This window comes from Phalacrocorax aristotelis, chromosome 1 (assembly GCF_949628215.1).
Source record: "Phalacrocorax aristotelis chromosome 1, bGulAri2.1, whole genome shotgun sequence".
NCBI classification, from domain to species: Eukaryota; Metazoa; Chordata; class Aves; order Suliformes; family Phalacrocoracidae; genus Phalacrocorax; species Phalacrocorax aristotelis.
Genome location: NC_134276.1, coordinates 23,293,691 through 23,312,996, shown reverse-complemented (window position 1 = coordinate 23,312,996; position 19,306 = coordinate 23,293,691). Strand labels below are relative to the sequence as shown.

Genomic DNA, 19,306 nt, shown 5'->3' with positions numbered 1-19,306 from the left:
CTTTTATCCTTCTTTCCACCCCTCCACCCCCAGCTTCTCTCTGTCATCAAAGGCATTTTGTGATTAATCCGAATGTTGTCTCCCTGAATTTCTCCATGCACACCCATAGGGGTGGGGGGCTGGTCATACAGAAGAGCAGAAGAAGGAAACATAGTTCATCGCTTCCTTCTTTATTTTCTTTGAATCTCTTCAGCTCCTTAAAATTTGAATTAATCAAATCAAATTCTCTCTGTGTATACCCAGGAACCATCTACATTTAATCTAGTTAAGTGTTTTCTGTTCATCCACGGAAGTCCCCGTTTCAGGGTAAAGTGCGCGGGGAGGGCTTTCCAGAAGGTTTAGCATCTTGATGGACAGCTTTCTGCTGCCTTCATCTCTCCAAACAGAAAGGGTGGCACATATGGCAAGGGCTGGTGGACAGATTGCACTGCAGAAAATAGCCATGGCAGATAAGCAAATTTTTTACTCTTTCTTGCCTTTTTCCTCTGCTCCATCAGTGAGAAGAAAGCCTCGCTAATAGTCTCCTTGTCATGGATTTTTGACTGTTGGGGTACTTTTTTTGCTCCCACTGGATGTTAAAGCCCACCTGTATAACAGCAGTAATGAGGTACTTCTTTCTTTATGCTTTTTGTGCTAGGAAGGAAATTTGTCTTTGGCTCTACTGGCAGGTAAGTGTGGGTTATTTTACTTTTCATTTCACTTCTTTTTTTTTTTTTTTTTCACTGCTGTAAAATCCAAGAAGGGATTTAGGAGCTTGAAGGAGGCTTCATGGAGAATTTTTTTATATGCCTAGGCCTAGAAGTTGCAAACCTGCTTGGTTGTTGGGAGACCTGGCAGCATCTTGAGCCCCCAGGCGCTTGTCCCACATTTGGGGGTTCCTGTGGTAGTATGGCTTCTGACACCAAGCAGGGTTAGCCTCTAGAAATAGGCTTTTTGCTTTCCACTCAGCAGGAAAGTAAATGTGCCCACAGAAAATGGATCTTGCAAATTGTAAAGGTGGCTGCCACCTCTCTTGTGAAACAGGATGGCAGAGAAGGGTAAATACTTGTGAGTGAGACTTTGGGTGAGGTGGGCAACAGTGGCTGCCATGGCTGCGGAGGAGGAGGTGCAAGTTCAAGTCCTTTCTCCTCCAGGGGGTTCAGGCTTCCTGCAGGCCAGAAGAGCAGCCCAGCCATCTGAACTTGGGTGACTTGTCCAGCTTGGCTTGTGTGTTTTACCTCTTCCTTTTTCAGCGCTCCTCTTGTTCAGTAGGAATATGCAAAGTTTAATCTGTAGATGCGTAGATGTATCTTCATTAAAGATTCATGCTCTTGTCTCCTTTTCTTCTATTCTGAGATGATTTGTCAGATGTAGCTCTGTGATTCTGTGATTTGCTATAAAGAATGGATATTTTGTTGCAGAGACCTCTGTAGGGTCACAATCCTCATCTTCCTTGTCTCGTTCGAGACCAATTTGACTAAAGTAAAGCTATTTTAATCTCCTCGTCCCAAAATAGAAGCCAGTCCATTTGTGCAACAGAAAATGGCTGCAGGATGATCTTTGCTGTTTGAGCAAAACGTTCTGGCCACTTATTTTATCTCTGGGCACCGCGTCCTTCTCTTTCCTCTTGTCATCCCCTGGTTTTGAGCATCCCTGAGTTTGAGGTGCTGGTTTTGGGAGGCAGGCGTTATCCATATTCTCTCCGAAGGTCAGATGGTCTTGTGCTTCCCCTTGGTTTCCCCTTTCTTCACATCTTTTCCTTCCCTGGTGCGATGGGTGTTCGCACCCCCTAAACCTCCGCAGGCAGCCGCGGGGCAGAGAGGACAGCACAGGCATTCCTCCTGCCAGTTCCCCTGCCGGGCAGCGTGTCTCGCACACGCCGCTGTACAGCAGGGGCCCTTAACGTTGTGGCGGTAATTAAAGCCCGTAGCCCCCCGTTGCCACGGAAACCAGCACTCCACAAATACCGAACACAACTTATAGTCCTATTAAATTTTCCCAAACACTCCTTATTCACCAGATTTAAGCAGGGTTTCATTTCGCAGCCTGGAAGAATGCCATACTCCAGAAATACCCAGCAAGGGGAGCACGCATGCACATCTTTTTTAGGATATTGCATGTAAAAACCTGCGCCCCTGAAGTGGGGAAGCAGCATCACCTGCGACCCACTGTCTTTGCAGTGATGATGCCACGCCAACATCTGGTATAGGGCTGACACCTTCTCTGTGTGGGCATTGCTTTGATGGAGCAAAAAAGCAAGCACAGAGGCAAAGAAATAATCAGTGGAGAGATGTTTTTTAACTGCAAGCCCAGCCTTGCCTGGTTGTGGTTCAGTAGAACAAAGTTACCATTCATGCACAATTTTATTTAATTTGAATATAAAAATTCCAGTCATTCTGCTGAATGACTTTAAAAAAACGTGGAAAAGGAGTGTCCATCGGTACAAAAAGTAGGTGTATTGGATAATTGGCATGTGGTGACAGTGTGGCTGCAGCGTTAGCAGAAATCTGTCCCGGTCTAATTTCTGTGCTCTGCCCGTCTCTCATAGGTTTTTTCCTGACTTTGAGCTGCCAGATGCCATCTTTTGACAACACTTTCAGTTATTTGCATTTTGAAAAGAGAGTCTAACAGGGTTAGTCTCATAAACTTGGACTAAAATCAAATTGGGGTTTGGTGTTGGAAGGCAGTGCAGCCCTCAGATACCTGTATAATTAACATAGATATTGTAAAGTCAATACAAATTGCTAGTTCTGGTTCACTTGTTTGTTGTATGGCTTTAATATTAAAGCAGAGATTGTATCTAATGAGCTAGGTCATGCTTATTGGAAGATGTGGAATAACACTTTTCCCCTCTAGTGCTGTGTGTCAGCTATTTATTCTCATCATGTTTTTTATTACAGTCTCTGCTATCTTTTATTTTTCCACTCGAGCTAGGGTCTGCTTTGAAAACAGTTATGAATCATCAGCCTGATGCTGCAATTCCTGTGAAGGATACTGGACTGGAAGCTAAGAACTAATTTTTAATCAGTTATGATGTGGTTGTAAGCAACGGATGTAACCATTGTCTAGTTTCCCGCTCCTGGGACTTGCGTTGATCCACTCCTCCACTCCTGGCTGCTAAGAGGTCCTGTTCACAGCCCCGGCATTTGAACAAGGCAGGAGGGGAATTTGGTTATCCTGAGATCCTTCCTAGCTAGCTGGGGCACTCCAGTGCCATGGCCATGGAAACAGGCTTCAGAAATCCTGCGACATTTTAAAATTAAGCCAACCTTTCCTGAAATCCAGGGTGATGACCATACTGCTGTTCCAAATGTTTGATCGATACGTGTTGTGTGTTGCCTTGCAAGTACAAATATGAATTACTAGGAAAGGACCGCCTGAGTTTAGGGTCATATGAAACTTTACCCATAGCTGTTATAACTTCTTTCCATACCTGCCCTTTCTCCACTGTGGAGAGATAAGAAAGGGACATGCTGAGGCATTCCTGTGCTGCCAGCAGGCAGCAAAATTTTGAGCCCCCTGGAGTGAGAAAAAGCAGCCAGCACCTGGTAGCATTTAATCGAGAGGAAATACAGGTGGACATTTTCTCACCTGCAGTTGGTTTAAGCTACACAGTATAAATTAGGCATTAATTCAGTGGTTAGAGACATCTCCGTTCTGTCGTAGAGCGTTGTTAGCCACAGAACTGAGAGATCTGCATCCCAGCTGTTTTGGGATACAGGTACACCAGAGTCCAGCAAAGGAACAGGGGTGTCATTCATCAAAGGATGTTCTTTTGACCTTTGCTTTTGGTTAAGGAAATTTCATAAGGTAGTAAACAAAATGGGAAATTGTGGTATAAAATTTTTGAAGAGATTAGTTGGTAAGGTGGATATTTTCCCTAGTTGTTTGCTTCTGGCGTATACTCAGATTTTTTTTTGGTAAAATTTTGAACAGTCAGTTAATGGGCTCGAAATGTCCAGGACGTTAATATGAGAATTTAGAAACAGATTACTTAAATCTCTGAGAGCATTCATTGCAAAATATGTATTTCCATTAACTTCAAACTGAAGTGTTGTTTTTTTTTTAATAGTGCCCATTCAGACAGAAGGAATAAACATCATGAAATCTGATGTGGGTATAAAGCCTGACATCTTATGCTTTTGTAAAAATGTGTCAAGCTTCTCCAAAGAATGTTAGCTGAATGAATAAGTCAGAACTAGAGGAGGCCTAAGGATAAAGCTGTCTTTTTCAGTCTAAAATTGCTCTCATGCACACTCCACTTAAAAAAAAAATAATTAAAATTTGCACAGTTGGATGTCCAGTCTTGCCCAGCTCCCAAGTGGATTGTGATTTAAAACTGAAAGCAGGGCACCACCTGCACTGTTCGGCTGTTGTAATGAAGTCCCAGGAGAATTATTTCCTAGGGAATTATATGACTTGAATAACAGGCCTGGCTGGCTCTTTTACCCTCTTTATATTTTTTATAATTCTGACTATTTTTTCTGTCTGCAGCTTTCCTGAGCTGATACGGTCCTGTGGAGCTGGTGATCTGCAGTGATAAGATATACAGCAAATAATGTAAGGGATGCATAAACAGGGTTGAAGGAGGGTATTTTAAATGGCAGTGCTCCAGTACTGTGGATTTCAGGGTATAGTGCTTTACATCAGTGAAATTTAGACCGTGCCTGCCATCCCAGTTTTTGCTCAGACCACAGATACTGTATTTGTGGACTTTGTAAATCAGTTAATATTTTACATTGGGAATATTCTGTAAAAAGTCTCGGAATAAATAATTAGGCAGCTGTGGTATATAAACAATAGAAATCCTGGTGACACATTTCTCATTCATGGAACAGACTTGTCCCAAATGCAGCACAGCAGTGAAGGGAGCAGACAGCAGTGCAAAAGTGAAGAAATCTCAATGCGGCTTTTGGTTGATTTTTGGGTTTAGGGGTTTTTTTGGGGGGGGACGGGGGGAGGGATTGGGTTAGGGTTTGTTTTTTTTTTCAATCTTCATGTTGTAATCCGCTATCTATTTCTCCCACAGCACTGCTGGCAGAGAAGTAGTGGAAGGGTGGTCACGTCAGCTGCAGAAAAGGTGGTGGGGTTAGTTTATATGGAATTTATTGATGGTTTAAGCTAACAGGATGCTGGTGGCGCTGCGAAGCGGCTAGAGGCAATGTCAGCAGCCTACAGAAACAACTTGCTTCTGGCCTGAAGTGGCACCTCCGCAGCAAAGCGCAGCCAAGGGCTCTTGTCCCTGCACCAGCAGTGTTACGACACATGGGAACAGGTCTGTCTGCTCACTTCCTTTGGTGGTGAGCAATAGGGAGTGACTGCCTGTGTTTCACTGAGGACAAACTCTTGTGATTCCAGTAAATAGAGCTTGTCTCTGGATGTACCTTTCCTAAGAGAGAAGGCTTGTCATGAAAATCTAAAACATGACAGTGAAAGTCTCATCTCTCAGTAACTTTTCTTATTTTACTTTTTGTTCAAAATTTATAGTAAGCTATTTAAAAAAGCTTTTAACGCACAAAATTATTTAATTACAACCTTCCAAAAGAGGGGTGAAGGTATCTTTGACTATAGCAAGTATATGGTCAAAGTATCTCATGGGTATATTTACTGTGTGACACTGCCTGGTGCTCTGTAGCAGACTGCCACGTGAGTCATGTAGACTTCAAAGAATAGCTATGCTACAAGCCTTAAAGAAAGCAGATTCAGGATGCTTGCTGTTAGAGGTCTGTAACCAGAGCTCCATAACTGCAGTACACAGAATGGTCCCAGGGTGTTTCCATAGCCTTGCTGATAGAGGACTTGCTCCCTTGTTGGGACCTGGGCTACTTGGAGGAAGAGGAAGACTCCTGGTTGTAGTCAATAGTAGGAGTGGGTCTAGCTCTTAAAATGGCTTTCTCTGCCTGTTCTCTATGTCCCTTTCCTCTGCTCTGCGTATTGGTGTTGCCGGTACCCCTAAGTACAATAAAACACACACTGTGTGTTCCTCTCATAGTGTCCTAAGTGGCAAAATAATTTGGTAAAGTCACAAACCAATGCAGCGTTTTTCTAGAACGTTTATCTGGTTTATTTTACATTACATAAAGGACAGCCATTAGATGGGTCTCATCCTTTCTGCGTTAATCCAGTAGCATGAAAACAGAGCGAGAGTGCGCTGCGGTTTGAGCATGAGGGCCCCATGTGCAGCTCTCCTTATCTGCTCTCCAATCTCTCAACTCTTACGTAACACATTTAAGACTGTTTTTTGAGTAATCTCTTTTAGGGTCTCATTTTGCATTCTTAGTTTCCAGTAACAAAGAACTGCTATGTTCTTCCCTCATTAAATCCTTTCCAGAAGGTGCACATTATCTACAACAAGACAGGGCAGTGATGAGCATCAATTTCCATGGCAGAATAGAAGCCTGGATTACAAATTACTATTTAATCCTTTTTGCGTCAAAGGATATAATAATCCTTGTAAAATGTGCTCTAAGTCTTGTGCTTGGATGTATGAGGTTCAGGGGCAAAAACCAAAATAGGGATTCTCTTAAACGGTAAGACATGGTGAAATGCATGCGTTCTACATGAATTGAATTTCAGTGTATATTTATGACTACATTTCAGCAGCTAAAAATAAAGATGATGGGCTGGTACCTAGACTAGCGGTTTTCATTTCTCTGTATGCTTGCTACTACTCTGCTACAATACAGTAAGTGTCTGTCATGAGTGTTGCTTGCTGAAGTGCAATAAAGAATTTAGGCGCAAAGTAAGCATTGCTCAAATTTGATCCCCCCCCCCGAGAACATTTACCAAAACTAGAATTAGAAGGTCTCTTAAGAATGTGAAAAAACTTGTTTTGTTTGCTAAATCATCCTGTTATGAGTGTCAAGCAATGTGATTCTGTAAGGGAGAGACAGGTAAATAAGGTTGGGAGAGATAAAGATTTAGTTTTAGTGTTTGAAACTGCAGACTGACGGCTGCACAGTTTCCTGAGCAGGTAGCTATTTTAAGAGGGGAAAAGTTAATAACTTACAAAGTTTAGAAAATAAATTCCACAGTGACAGACCTACAGTCCTTTGACTGACATGATTATCATCACACTGAGTATGCTGTAATTTTGTTGGATAAAAAGCAGAACAGGTTAGTTGTTTAGAACCAATAGCTTCATATGATTAGCTTATTCCATATTTGTATTACTGGGCTCTATATTAAATCAAATGTGGCGTATTGGATAGACTCAGCCCCTCTTATTGTGTAGCAAGCCACAGGGAAAACCTGGAGGTAAGTGGTGACATATATGCAATATTACTAATAGGAAAGTACAGGGTAAGCGGTTTGTTGCCATTATTTTTAATGCAATGTATTTAGACCTGTAATGTGTAATATTCTACATTAATATTCAAAAAAATGTAGCACCAGATTAAAATTATAATCTCATATTAAAGAACACATTTAATTACTTGATCATACAACCGTTATTCCACAATAGGGTATTTTTGTGCTAGACACTAATTATGCGCTTTTAGTGTGACATTGCATAATGCAGTGTCCTTGCTGTCACAAACTGGTAGTCTTGCAGGTGAAAACTATGCAGTGCAGTAGTTGTTATGAAGCTGTAAAAGATTTATGTTGTAAAAGGAATTATGCTTTCAGATTTTTTTTGTTGCTCTTTTCTATGACAAATTTACAGAAAACAGGAATATTCGCTTAATCTGTCTAGCCGTTGTGTTTTGGTAAACCCAGAAGTCAAAAGTTCTGACAAGAACTTTCATAATTCATGCAAAATGAATAATTTTTATTTATTTGTTGCAGAGAATGACATTTGGCCGAAGAGTGTAAGTCACCCTGGAAGAAGTTGCTTCCCTCTGAGCTTTACATGAGCAACTCCATCCTATGAGGAGGAGGATCGCTCAGCCTTCTTAGGTGTACAATGGGGACTGCAGGTGACGACATGGCTTTGGTGGAGCAGAATGCCTCCTTGAACCCTCTGTGCTTTGAGTGTGGCCAGCAGCACTGGACAAGGGAGAACCACCTCTATAACTACCAGAATGAAGTGGACGACGACTTGGTCTGCCACATTTGCCTTCAGCCCTTGTTGCAGCCATTGGACACTCCCTGTGGACACACTTTCTGCTACAAGTGCCTAAGGAACTTTCTGCAGGAGAAGGATTTCTGCCCGCTGGATCGAAAAAGACTCCATTTTAAACTCTGCAAAAAATCCAGTATTCTTGTTCATAAACTGTTAGACAAGCTATTTGTTTTGTGCCCCTTCTCTTCCGTATGTCAGGAAGTCATGCAGCGGTGTGACCTGGCGGCACATCTCAAAAACAGGTGAGCGGTGCAGATGCTTGCGTTGCATGTTCCTTACACACTTGGTAGGCCAGTTTGTGTAGCAGTACAGTTTGGGGGCAGGACTGGGGAGAGGGTTGTTGTTGGTTTTTAAATTCACAGTAGATGACCGTAGGAAAGGGTCAGTCTGTAACTGTGAACAACTAGCGCACTGGATTCCAGTTTTGGACATTGCACCAGAAATAGTGAAGAACACTTGGAGAGAGTCATGGGGAGAACGACATGATTCATTAGAGGTCTCAAAAAACATGATTTAGAAGAAAAAGCTAAAGAAAATGGGGGTGGTTTATGGTAGGGGAAAAATGCTGAGGGAGGGGGAAAACGAGAGATGTGCAAACTCTGTCTGCAAAGAGGAAGGAAATAGTACAACAGGAACAAAAGAGATTTAGTTCAGATTTTAGGAAAAGCTTTAAAATGGTCCAGCACTGGCATAGATTGCTTGTGTGGTGGTTGTGTATTCCCCACTTTAACATGTTCATAAACGCTTCTGAAACAAACCTTTATCAGGAACAGTTACAGCAGAATTGATTCTCCTTTGAGGTAGGCAGATGAACAGGGTATCTCTGAAGACTCCTGCAAGACCTATTTTTCACTATTCAAAACAAAACCTGTTTACTGAACAGGTTGATGGAATGTCGTGCAAGCATGATGTAGTTTCTAGGATTTTTTGTTTGTTTTCATTTATTCTAGAATACTTGCAACACCCTGTTAATTTGGTAGAAATTAATCACTTCACACCAGTGGGAAGTTTTGGTGCAACCTTTGTGAGTGATTTTGTGTCAGATGCATTCCAATATTACCTGCACCTAAATGTGTAGGACCTTATTTTGAACTGTTAACAGTTTTATAGTTTTTCTGCTTTATGCTGCCCTACTCTAAATACTTAATTATTGAAAAGAGGCCATGATAGAAAGCGGGAAATAAGATTATTATAAGGTTGGACCAGATGATCCTTGTGGTCCCTTCCACCCTGGAATTCCATGATTCTATGACTGTCAGATTCAGATAGAATGATACTTCATGTTATGCAGACTAGTGCACTTTGTTCTTCCAGCAAAGGATTTGCCTCCATGCCATGTGTGTGATACCCTGCTACGTGAAGCTGTTTCATTCTTGTCTGTAAGGCAGTGCTATTTTTCTAATGGAAAAATGTTAAAACTTGTTTTGAGGGGTATGTTTGACTTCTTTTGTCTCCTGTATAGGTTGGAGAATATTTTCAGCAAATAAGCAGATAAGGTTTTTTTAATCATTAGTTATTTCATTACATGAGTCATGAATAAAAACTTGGACATGCCATTTATGTTAAAACTAAAATATGGTGGAATTAATGAGTTAGGGCTAAAAAAATGTTATGCATGTCTACACCAACTAACTTTAAACCATTTAGAGATTTATGAAATTATAAGAGGAGTATAGTAACATATTATGAGGAGACGGAAATCATGTATTCAAAGGAAATGCATCTGACTTCAAAGGATCCAGTTCAGGTGAATTGCATCTGCTACCAAAAAATATTCCCTGTGTACAACTCAACGCTATTTGAAAACCTATGTTTATTTTGCAGAGAGAGGTTTCAGAAGAGTATGTAACTGTCCTTGCAAAAAAGCATCAAGCCCAGAAGAATAAGCATTGCACATATCCATTGTACATAGACAAAAGGCGCTAGGAAAACACAGTTCAGTATGTGAGTGTTTTTGTCAGCAGCGCTGTAAAAACAAGCATATTTTCTGGCAACTCTTCATGAAAACTGATGAGTCCTAACTTTTCTGGTCACCTCAGTCATCAGCTGAGATGAGATCTTTTAATTTCCATGACTTTATCATGGGCTTTGTTCTTACCTGCTTTCCTTTCTTTCCATTTGATACCCTTTTTTTTCCTCTTTATATTTCAAACCAGCCTGCATAAACTTCAACAGTTGCCCATTTCGTGAGGGTGTTTCATGGTTTGGTAGTCTTATCTGTTCTGGCTCTTTGGGCAAAGAGCCCTCCACACTGGGATTGAAAACCCCGGGCCCAGAGGGAGGGACAGTGGTGGCTGCAGTGGGATGGGGAGAGGTTTCCTTTCCTGTCGCCCTCCCCAGAAGGAGGGTGATATTATTTCTGTGCCTCCTCCACCCACCCTCAGTCCGGTCCAGCAACACTGGTGCCTACTTGGATGGAAAGGTTTATTTGAGAGGTGCATGGATCTACCCCATGAACTTCTGTCCAAGTCTTGGTCTTTGTCCATTTGGTGACTTTTGGGGACTGTCTTTAGGTGAAGGGTGACATTGCAGAGGAGGTTGTTTGGGAGTGAGATGTGGTGTGGGTGTGTGTACAGGCAAGTGCTCCACAGAGAAGGGGAAAGAGCCACCGCCTGCCTTGGAAACAGTTTGTTCACATGTGTATTTCAAGCGTGCCCTCTTCCTTCTTCGCCACATCCTGAAGGCTTCTTGCGATTCAGAGCGTGGGAGGACCTTGGGCATGCAGGAAATGCAGCAACCCTGTGGTGAGCCTGGAGTTGCCTGGGTTTTGTTGGTTGTTATACCCACAGCATGAATGTACATATGTGTGGTGTCCATGTCAGGGAGGTATGAGGACTCATGAAGAGCCTTTCTCTCTAGTTTTTTTTGCCTTTTTTTATTTCTCCATGCTATTTCCATGTTAGCTTAGGCTCTTGCTTGTTTCCTCCAGTCAAGTAATTTCTGTTCTATATGATGACTTTAGGGTGGTGAGGAAGCCTGTTTCTTTGATTTATAATCCTAATATTGAACTAATTTGATTTTAATAAAAGGCAAAATGCTAGCAAGGCTCTCCTGCTACATATTTGTATCATCTTCTGTCAGTGTCGTATCCCTCACCTCTTCAGTCCATTTTCCTTGGTTGGCATCTCTTTGAATGATATTAGGGCTGTTTACAACAGGGTCACGTAATTTATTTGTACATGGAACACTATGTATGCGCTCTTTAGGTATATATGAAATATTCATTTACTTAATGCACAAGGTTATTATGAAATCTGAGTGAGCTGAGTCACTAGCTTTTACTGTTTGTCAGCTGGAAAAAAGCTTTCAGTTGCAGAAGGCTGCTCATTTTCAATTCCTTCTGTTGTCTTGGGATGCCGATACGCATTTTGAGTATATGGTGATTTACAGTTTTCAATTAAGTTTATCTGCAAACATCCGAACACCTGTAAATTATCATTGCTGACATAAACGATGCCAGCAACTGCATAGTTTGAATGTGATTTTATATGGATTAATGACTCCAGTAAATTCTACTACTGATCATTAAATGTAGGAAAGAAATATAAAATTCAGTATTATTTTAATTTTCAGCGTAGATTAATATAAACCAGTCTCAACAAGCCCTTACATGAGCTAGTTTGTATTTCTAAAAAATGCAATGTGTTTGGTTAGTATTCACTGTCTAAAAACATTCACACTCAGTTTTCCAGTGTTGTTTTAATCCGCTCCGTTTGAGCATAAGAGCTGGAAGAAAATGTCGTCATATCCAGAAGGCACCTCAGAGCATAAGGGTACTGCAAGCTGCTCCAGCAAGGAGATGGAGAGGCAGGAGATACAAACTTGATTACTTCATGGTCACTAATTGCACTCCATGATACCTCGTTGCATAAAAAAATATTCTTGATTTATCAGTCTTTCAGTTTCATGACATTCACTTGGAAACTGTGGTTTTCAAAGTTAAACACAATGCACTTAATCTGATTTAAAGCAAAAATATGTATGAGTAATGCTGAGTTGTACTGTTTTTCCCAGTCACTTGGTATAGAAAATTTGTTAATGTTTAGTAAAGCAGGTGCCAATTCCACTTCTAAATATCGAAGGTAAATTTATCAGAAGGAAATCTGACAAAAAAATTATTGAGCTTTTCTGTGTACAAATTTAATTCAGTTAATTCTTATGGATTTTTCAGACCTGAAGAAACTCCATTGTACAAAAACATACTCTGAAATTCATACAGCTTCTTAGTGAGAGGGTTAGGGACTGTGGTTTATACATTGCTTTTGAGTTGTACTTCAGTTTTCCCCTCCTATATTCTCCTATAGTAGTTTAAGTTATCCTTTTGAATAGTGATGTTTTTCCAAATGTTTTAATATTGAGGCCAACATTCAAGCAGTTTTTATGACAACGTTAAGTTATATAGGATTGTATTTTCTGGAACTGAAGAAATTATTGAGTTATTCACTGCATGTCAGTTGGCACACTTAATATATGGATTTAAATTAACATGATCCATGGGAAAATTAGTTGTATAGATACAGAATTTTATCATTCAAAATCTTGGCAATCCCAGTTATTTTGTTGTTTTATGATAGCGCTGCTGAGTCCCATTCCTCCCACCTGGTCCCATGTTAGCTGCAAGCACTGCCCTACCCTGCTCTTTGTAGCACCAGAACTATCTGTAGGATTTAACCCTCTTTTGGCAGGTCTTTTCTTACACCTGAGTAAGTGGATAGGCAACAGATTCAGAGTTTCTCCATGCCCTATGGACTCTTTCCATTGCTGGAAAGATGAAGGATCTTTCTGTGGTTGTTCTCTGCTCTGAGGTTACCTGGCTTCTTGTAGGGTCCTTAAATTGTTTGGGTGTGAGAGAGGAATATGCAACAAAACCACTCTTTTTTTCTTTTTCCTGAGTCTTCTCTGATTCCCAAACCTTGATAACTCCTAGTGCCCCTTTTCTTTCTTTCTTTTTTTTTTTTTTTCCTTCTTTGTTTCTTTGTTTTTCTGGCAAAAGAAAAACCAAGACCCAAACACTTAACTTTCCAAAGCAGCACCATGTTTTACTCTGAATTGCAGCTGTAAATCTTGCCAGAATTACTGTTTAAGGTCACTTCGCTGGCAAAGTTTTATGAGCAATAGCAAAGGCATTTGGGTTGCTTCTCTGCAGTCTTTGCTTAAATTCAGCTTCTGCTTGGAAGAGTGTTTTAGTGCAGCTGGTTTGAGGCTATTTGGTGTGGTTGCTTTTATCGAACCTCTAGACTGGGCAGAAGCTGATGACATAAGTTACAATGAAATCTTTCTTTTCAGTAGTAAGTGAGCAAACATGGTTTTTCTTGTGCCCCTACTGTTATTCCATGGAATACACTGTAAACTACATCTCAATTTTCTATGAAAGCTCTTTCTATCTGCAGAGTGGGATTGCTGCTAGTGTTCCAAGAAGTCACCTTTTAAATGAGAAACTTTTCTTCCCTGTCTGATATGGGTTAAGAGAAGTTGAAAGTAAAAGCTATGCTTTGTCCCACCCAGAATAGAGCAAAATCTGGTGCTGGAGGGAGGTGATGAATGTAAGAAGCTCATTTTACATCCCAAGAACAACTGCCCTTCGAGTTTTCCAATAAATAACATCACTCTGTTACTTTAGCTGGTTGTTTCAGTGTCTCTACTCTTAAGCATCTTGATTTATGAAAGAAATAAAATAATTTCTGGAAATTCTAAAAAATATTCCTGCCTTTCTTCTCACTCCTAGCCAAGATATTATAGCTTTGTAAGTAGAAATGCAGTTCCTGTAAGACACATTTCGGCCCCATTTCAGCCCTTATTTATGCTATTTGTTGTATGAGAATGGATTCCTGTACCCATAAAAACAACCTTCAGTGCTCATTTTGACCCTAAGATGCCCATCTGTGTACATAACTTGTAACAACATTTAGCCCAAAATGCTCTTGATCCCAGATATTTGGCAAAAACAGTATTAGTGAAGGTGTGCACCTTTAGCGATCTGTTGGTGCTTATTAACTGTTACAACTGCTGTATGATTTTGCTGTTTGTGAATAATACATTCCTACTGACAATAAAAATCTTTTTATGTTGCAAGTGGAAATGAAAGATGTCCTTATAGATGTGCTCAAAGATGTGCTCAAATACCAATACTGGGCTTTGCTGCTTGGTAGGTGGCATATCGTGTTTAAAGGCCTAGGAATTGTCATCCCATGAATTAATGTCTCCACCAGACAACTACTTTCCTGGCAATGCAGTTGCACTATACCAGGCTGAAAATTGTGGTCTGTTACAATTACTGGTTAATTTGGGGAAAAATCTAGGGGGGTTTTGGTTCTTTTTTTTCTTTTTTGCCTTGTAAATTGCTGCACGAAAGGGATTCCACTAAGCTGAGTACGTGTGCTCAGGAGGTTGTTTCCATTTCTTAATTTTAGTGTTTGAAATGGTAATTAAATATCATTGGCAAAAAAAACCCCTCAAATCTATTTATATTTTGTGTAATGACTTTCATCAGCTGCCAGGTGATGATGGGGGAACGTGCTCTGTGGAAGAGGATGGAAGAGGACCTGGCTGTGACTTGGAAGGCTCTGACAGAAACAGGACACTTCCAGGGGTGATTTTTGTTGCATCCTGGTTTGATACAGTTTAAAAAAAAAAAGCTCTCCAAGGTGTGCTTTGCCATCTACACCAACTAAAGGTCCTTTGGCATCCACCAACTATACCTACTAAAGGTCCTTTGGCATCCACAGGTCTTGTGAGCTGGCTGAATGAAGGTCAACATCACAGTGTTTTGGTAGAAGATACCTAAGGAAGTATCTAGTTCACAGAAATAGTCCGGTAAGCCCGGACTCTGCAATCCAAGCTCAGTGGGATTGAAGCGTGGTCCTCAGACAGTGTCAGTTTTGAGCTATTCATTCACCCTTTTGAAAAATCACCACTCCTATCGCAGAGCAGTACAGAGACAGCAAGTACGTGCAGCTTGGGGTGGCTTTGTCTTAAACTCTTGCTCTAAACATCTGTCAGAGCTCCCCAGTAGAGAAGAGGTTTCCTCTGCAAGAGCATTTACCCCTTGCCATGTTGCTGCAGAAGTGAATGATGCTGGAGATTAGTCCTTTTTTCCCAGTTGCCAGTGCTGGGATCTGGGGGAGTGTGAGGCTAACCCATCAAGCTCTAAAGTATTTTAGAAATTTTGAGGGAAGGGATCGCATCTCTCCTTTCTTGGCCTTCTGGGATTCTTGTTTTGAGGTTTGCATTGTGAAATGGTCAACGATAGAAAACTTCCTGCTGAGTTTGACCTGTAACTGTGTGTCTCTGGCCACCAGAATAAATTGAGACTTGCCAGATTTCTTAGCCGATCAGTCCCACTACGTCAGTGATTTTATGTAGTAAGTATTACCTGAACAAAACCAAGAAGTAGGGTTGCGTTCCATCATTAAAATCAGAGAAACTTTTTCACAAAGCAAAATCTTTCAAGTCATTTTCATCTTCTGGCCAGGAACATTTCTTCAAAATCCCTCATGATGAAACAGTCTAACCATATAATTATAAAATCCCCTTCACAGAATGTCAGAACAGAATTGTGATTCTCAAAACGTTCTGGTTTAACAAGTTAGGACATTGTTAGACTTTGCTGTCTTCTACTCTGTTAACGCATTTCTTCTCCTGTTGCAAAAATAAATAATTTCTTCTTTTGTTATAACAATCTGTCAAGTTCCCAAACAGGGAGGACTTTCAAGAGCACAGTTCTTTTTTTCTGGCACAGCTACAGTACGCGCATCTTTACGTGATCAGCAGCTCCAGAAGCAGGAACTTTAAGAAGGACATCAAATACTGTAAGAAGTGACATATCAGGCACTGGCAAAACTGTCACACAGGCAGATGGAAGATTGATGTCCACATCCAATTATCTACACATAATTTTAAGACCATGTAATAAATGAAGGCTTTCCGTGAATTTGCAGTGTTGCAGCCCTTCTTTGCAGTAAACTATTGTAGGATTTTGAACACAAGCAAAAAAATTATTGCATCAAGAATAGTGGGAACTCACAGAAATGACTTTACAGTGAAAAGTGCCACATGCTGATGGGACATTGTTACTTGAGGGAAAGCAAAAAAGTTGCACCCCCTGTGTGAAGTCTGGAAGGAAAAAGGGGAGACAGGAGGAGGATAAAACACCTACTGATTCAAGAGGAGATGATGAGCAAGAGCTGTTCCTTTTGCTAAACTTTTCATATGAACTCCTAGACAAGCATAATTTTTTTCAGTATTCTAACACTTAGATTGCAATATAGGTAAAATTTTCATCTCTTTCCTCCCCCAAATGACCCCAGGAAAATATGACGCTTCCTTCTCTTGGCTTACTAAGGTGAAAGGAGATTGCCTCAGTGGGTCTCCGAATGTGTCTTTAATGGGCCTTTTCTGTGGAATTTCATGCCGGTCCTGTTTAATTTTTTCAGCAAGACGGGAATGTACATAACAGAGTAAGTCCACATTCAGGAGATGTTACAGCACATTTATTTCCTGGCCAAAAAAATACATAGTAGAAGTTTTGTGAAGAAGGCAGTATTGTTTTGGGGCCTGTCCACTAAATTGTATTTTAGCCTTAAAATCTAATGTGTGTAATATTTTTTTATGACCAGTGTAAAGCTGTGGCTTTGGAGAAGGCGGATTTCATTTGATGGAGTACTCTGGCATTTTGTGCTACAAACATTGCTGCAGGCTTGAAGCATGGTATAAACTTTGTCTTCACAGGTGTCCTGGGGCTTCTCATCGAAGGGTTGCTCTGGAGAGAAGGAAAACGAGCAAGCTGCAAACAGAAGCAGAGTGTGAGAGTGGTCCAGGTGGGACGGAGCAGCCTAGCAGTTTATCTCCGGATGCAGATCAGGGAATAGTGCCAGCTGAGCAGAGCTTCACTTCACCCGCCCTTCCCACGTGGACAGATGAGCCCGGCGTCGACAATCTGCCTTTTGAGGAGAACACAGTAGCAGACAGTATGTCATCACTTATCTTCTCAAGTCTCTTTTATCAGATGTGGAAACATTTGTGGTGTCAGAGCTTATCTCTTCCCAACCATGAATGCACATCTTCATCTTCGGCTCTTTTCTTTTGCAGTTCCTGGAGAAATATTAGTGGGTTGTGGTTATGTGCAAGTGTACAGCTGGGATAAGGTCACAGTTAGGAAGGGAAGAAATATCCCAGAGCGTGTGCCAGATATCATGGTGCTGTATATTATTTATCATGTCATGTTACAGTAGTTTGTGTTAATCTACTAGTAGCACTGGCCAAGCAGCAAGTCAGAAGGAGTGTTTCTGTAAACGTACAAAGGTTGTTTTCTAAGATGAGATTTCTTTTTCCCCCCTTCCCCTTCCCCCCACCCCGGCCTGGATCAGCAGCCTTCTCACACATAGAGTGCTGTCCTGCTCAAACGAATAGGCAGCTAAGTAACTCCTGCGTCCATCTGCACCAAACTAGCATCTGGGATTTTAGAGAGGAAGCCCTGAGCCTTACCACAGAGGGAGGTGGTCCTGTCCCCTTCCTTCTCTGTATTTACCATCCTTTAGCATCCCCCTTTTTCCTCTTTAGTTGTCTCTGTGTTTGCTTCAGAAATGGGCTCCTTCTCTTGACCTGGCAACTCAACAGCAGCTCCTAGTGCAGTTGTGAGACCGGTCGACAAAGAGGCATGACCAAGTCATGTGCCATGGGGTAACCCCTAAAACACATTTTTATCATCATCATTAAATGTGAATACGCAAGTGATCCAATTGGAAATTGAGTGTATGAAATTTATTATAAAGGACATGATCTAAAGGTTTCAGAATATCCTTTTCCAATCCAAATGACCCCATTTCAGGAAGCATGGATGCTACTAAGTCATAAGAGAGTGTTTCTGACGAGCTAGGAGTTCCAACAAGTAGTGGAACTAATCCAATTGCACTTGTTTAGTTTGTTGTTAAACCATTGTCGTGTGGCCTGTCTACGTTGTCCTTTGGTGATTTGCTTTATTGAAAGTGAATGAGGTATAAAGAATATTAATCATCTTTCTTTTTAAAAATAATTGGCAGCAAATCAACAGCCACCTACCTTGCCTGAAGGAGAGATCACTACCATTGAAATTCATCGGTCCAATCCTTATATCGAATTAGGAATTAGCATAGTGGGTGGCAATGAAACGCCTTTGATCAACATTGTTATTCAAGAGGTTTATCGAGATGGGATTATTGCCAGAGATGGAAGACTTCTTGCTGGAGACCAAATACTTCAAGTATGGAACCTAATTATGTATTCTGTCTGCTTACTTTCCATTCACTCCTTGTAGAACTGCCTGTTAAATGAGATGGGATATCTTCCTTGTCAGACTATGTTTTGTAAATGTTAGCTTTGCAATTATCAGTTGGAAAGCAAATTAATATTCAGAGCAGAGCCTGTTGTTCTAGCACTTTTGGCTATCATGCTTTATGTTGTTTGTCAGATCAGTCCCTAGAATTATTTTTCCTCCTTAGCATCCCTTATCAATGTTTAAAATATGAGTTTATGTTTCTGTTTCTAAATGTTGTGGGTCTTAGTCTTGATCTCAAATTTATGCATGCTTTCCAAAGGAACCCAAGGTCATTTCTGGCTAACAAGTTGGCATGATTTGTCCTATGTAAAAAGCAATTTGTGGATTGTAAGGCTGACTTCATAGCATCATAGAATGGTTTAGGTTGGAAAGGACCCTTTGAGATCATCTAGTCCAACCCCCCTGCAGTGAGCAGGGACATCTTCAACTAGATCATGTTGCTCAGAGCCCCGTCCAACCTGACCTGGAATGTTTCTAGGGATGGGGCATCTGCCAACTCTCTGGGCGACCTGTTCCACTGTTTCACCACCCTCACAGTAAAAAATTTTTTCCTTCTACCCAGTCTAAATCTACCCTCCTTTAGTTTAAAACCATCACCCCTTGTCCTGTCACAACAGGCCTTGCTAAAGAGGTTGCCCCCATCCTTCCTGTAGTCCCCCTTTAAGTACCGAAAGGCTGCAATAAGGTTTCCCCACAGCCGCCTTCTTCAGGCTGAACAACCCCAACTCTCTCAGCCTGTCCCAGTAGGAGAGGTGCTCCAGCCCTTGGATCATTTTTGTGGCCCTTCTCTGGACCTGCTCCATCTAAACTTTATTTTGATTAGGCTTTGCTGTTACCTTCCAATGGCCTAGGCAGCTGACCTGCATCTTTCAGTATGTGTAAAAGAGTCAGTGATACTCTTCACTGGCATGACCTGAAGCAAGGTGCTCTAAATATTTTTCAAAAAAAAT

General features: G+C 41.1%; 1 protein-coding gene across 2 annotated transcripts in view; it reads left to right on the top strand.

Annotated features, from left to right (window-relative positions):
- Positions 1–19,306, top strand: part of LNX2 (ligand of numb-protein X 2) — a 60,206-nt gene that overhangs the window by 24,223 nt on the left and 16,677 nt on the right. The window contains exons 1-4 of one of the 2 annotated variants that reach the window (XM_075084177.1): positions 4,474–4,539; positions 7,768–8,286; positions 16,772–17,010; positions 18,082–18,281. In XM_075084177.1, coding sequence (XP_074940278.1) covers positions 7,886–8,286; positions 16,772–17,010; positions 18,082–18,281 — 840 coding nt within the window. In that variant the 5' untranslated portion in view covers positions 4,474–4,539; positions 7,768–7,885. Of the gene's footprint in view, positions 1–4,473; positions 4,540–7,767; positions 8,287–16,771; positions 17,011–18,081; positions 18,282–19,306 lie in introns of those variants that run through there. The other variant, XM_075084186.1, reaches the window with a different exon arrangement.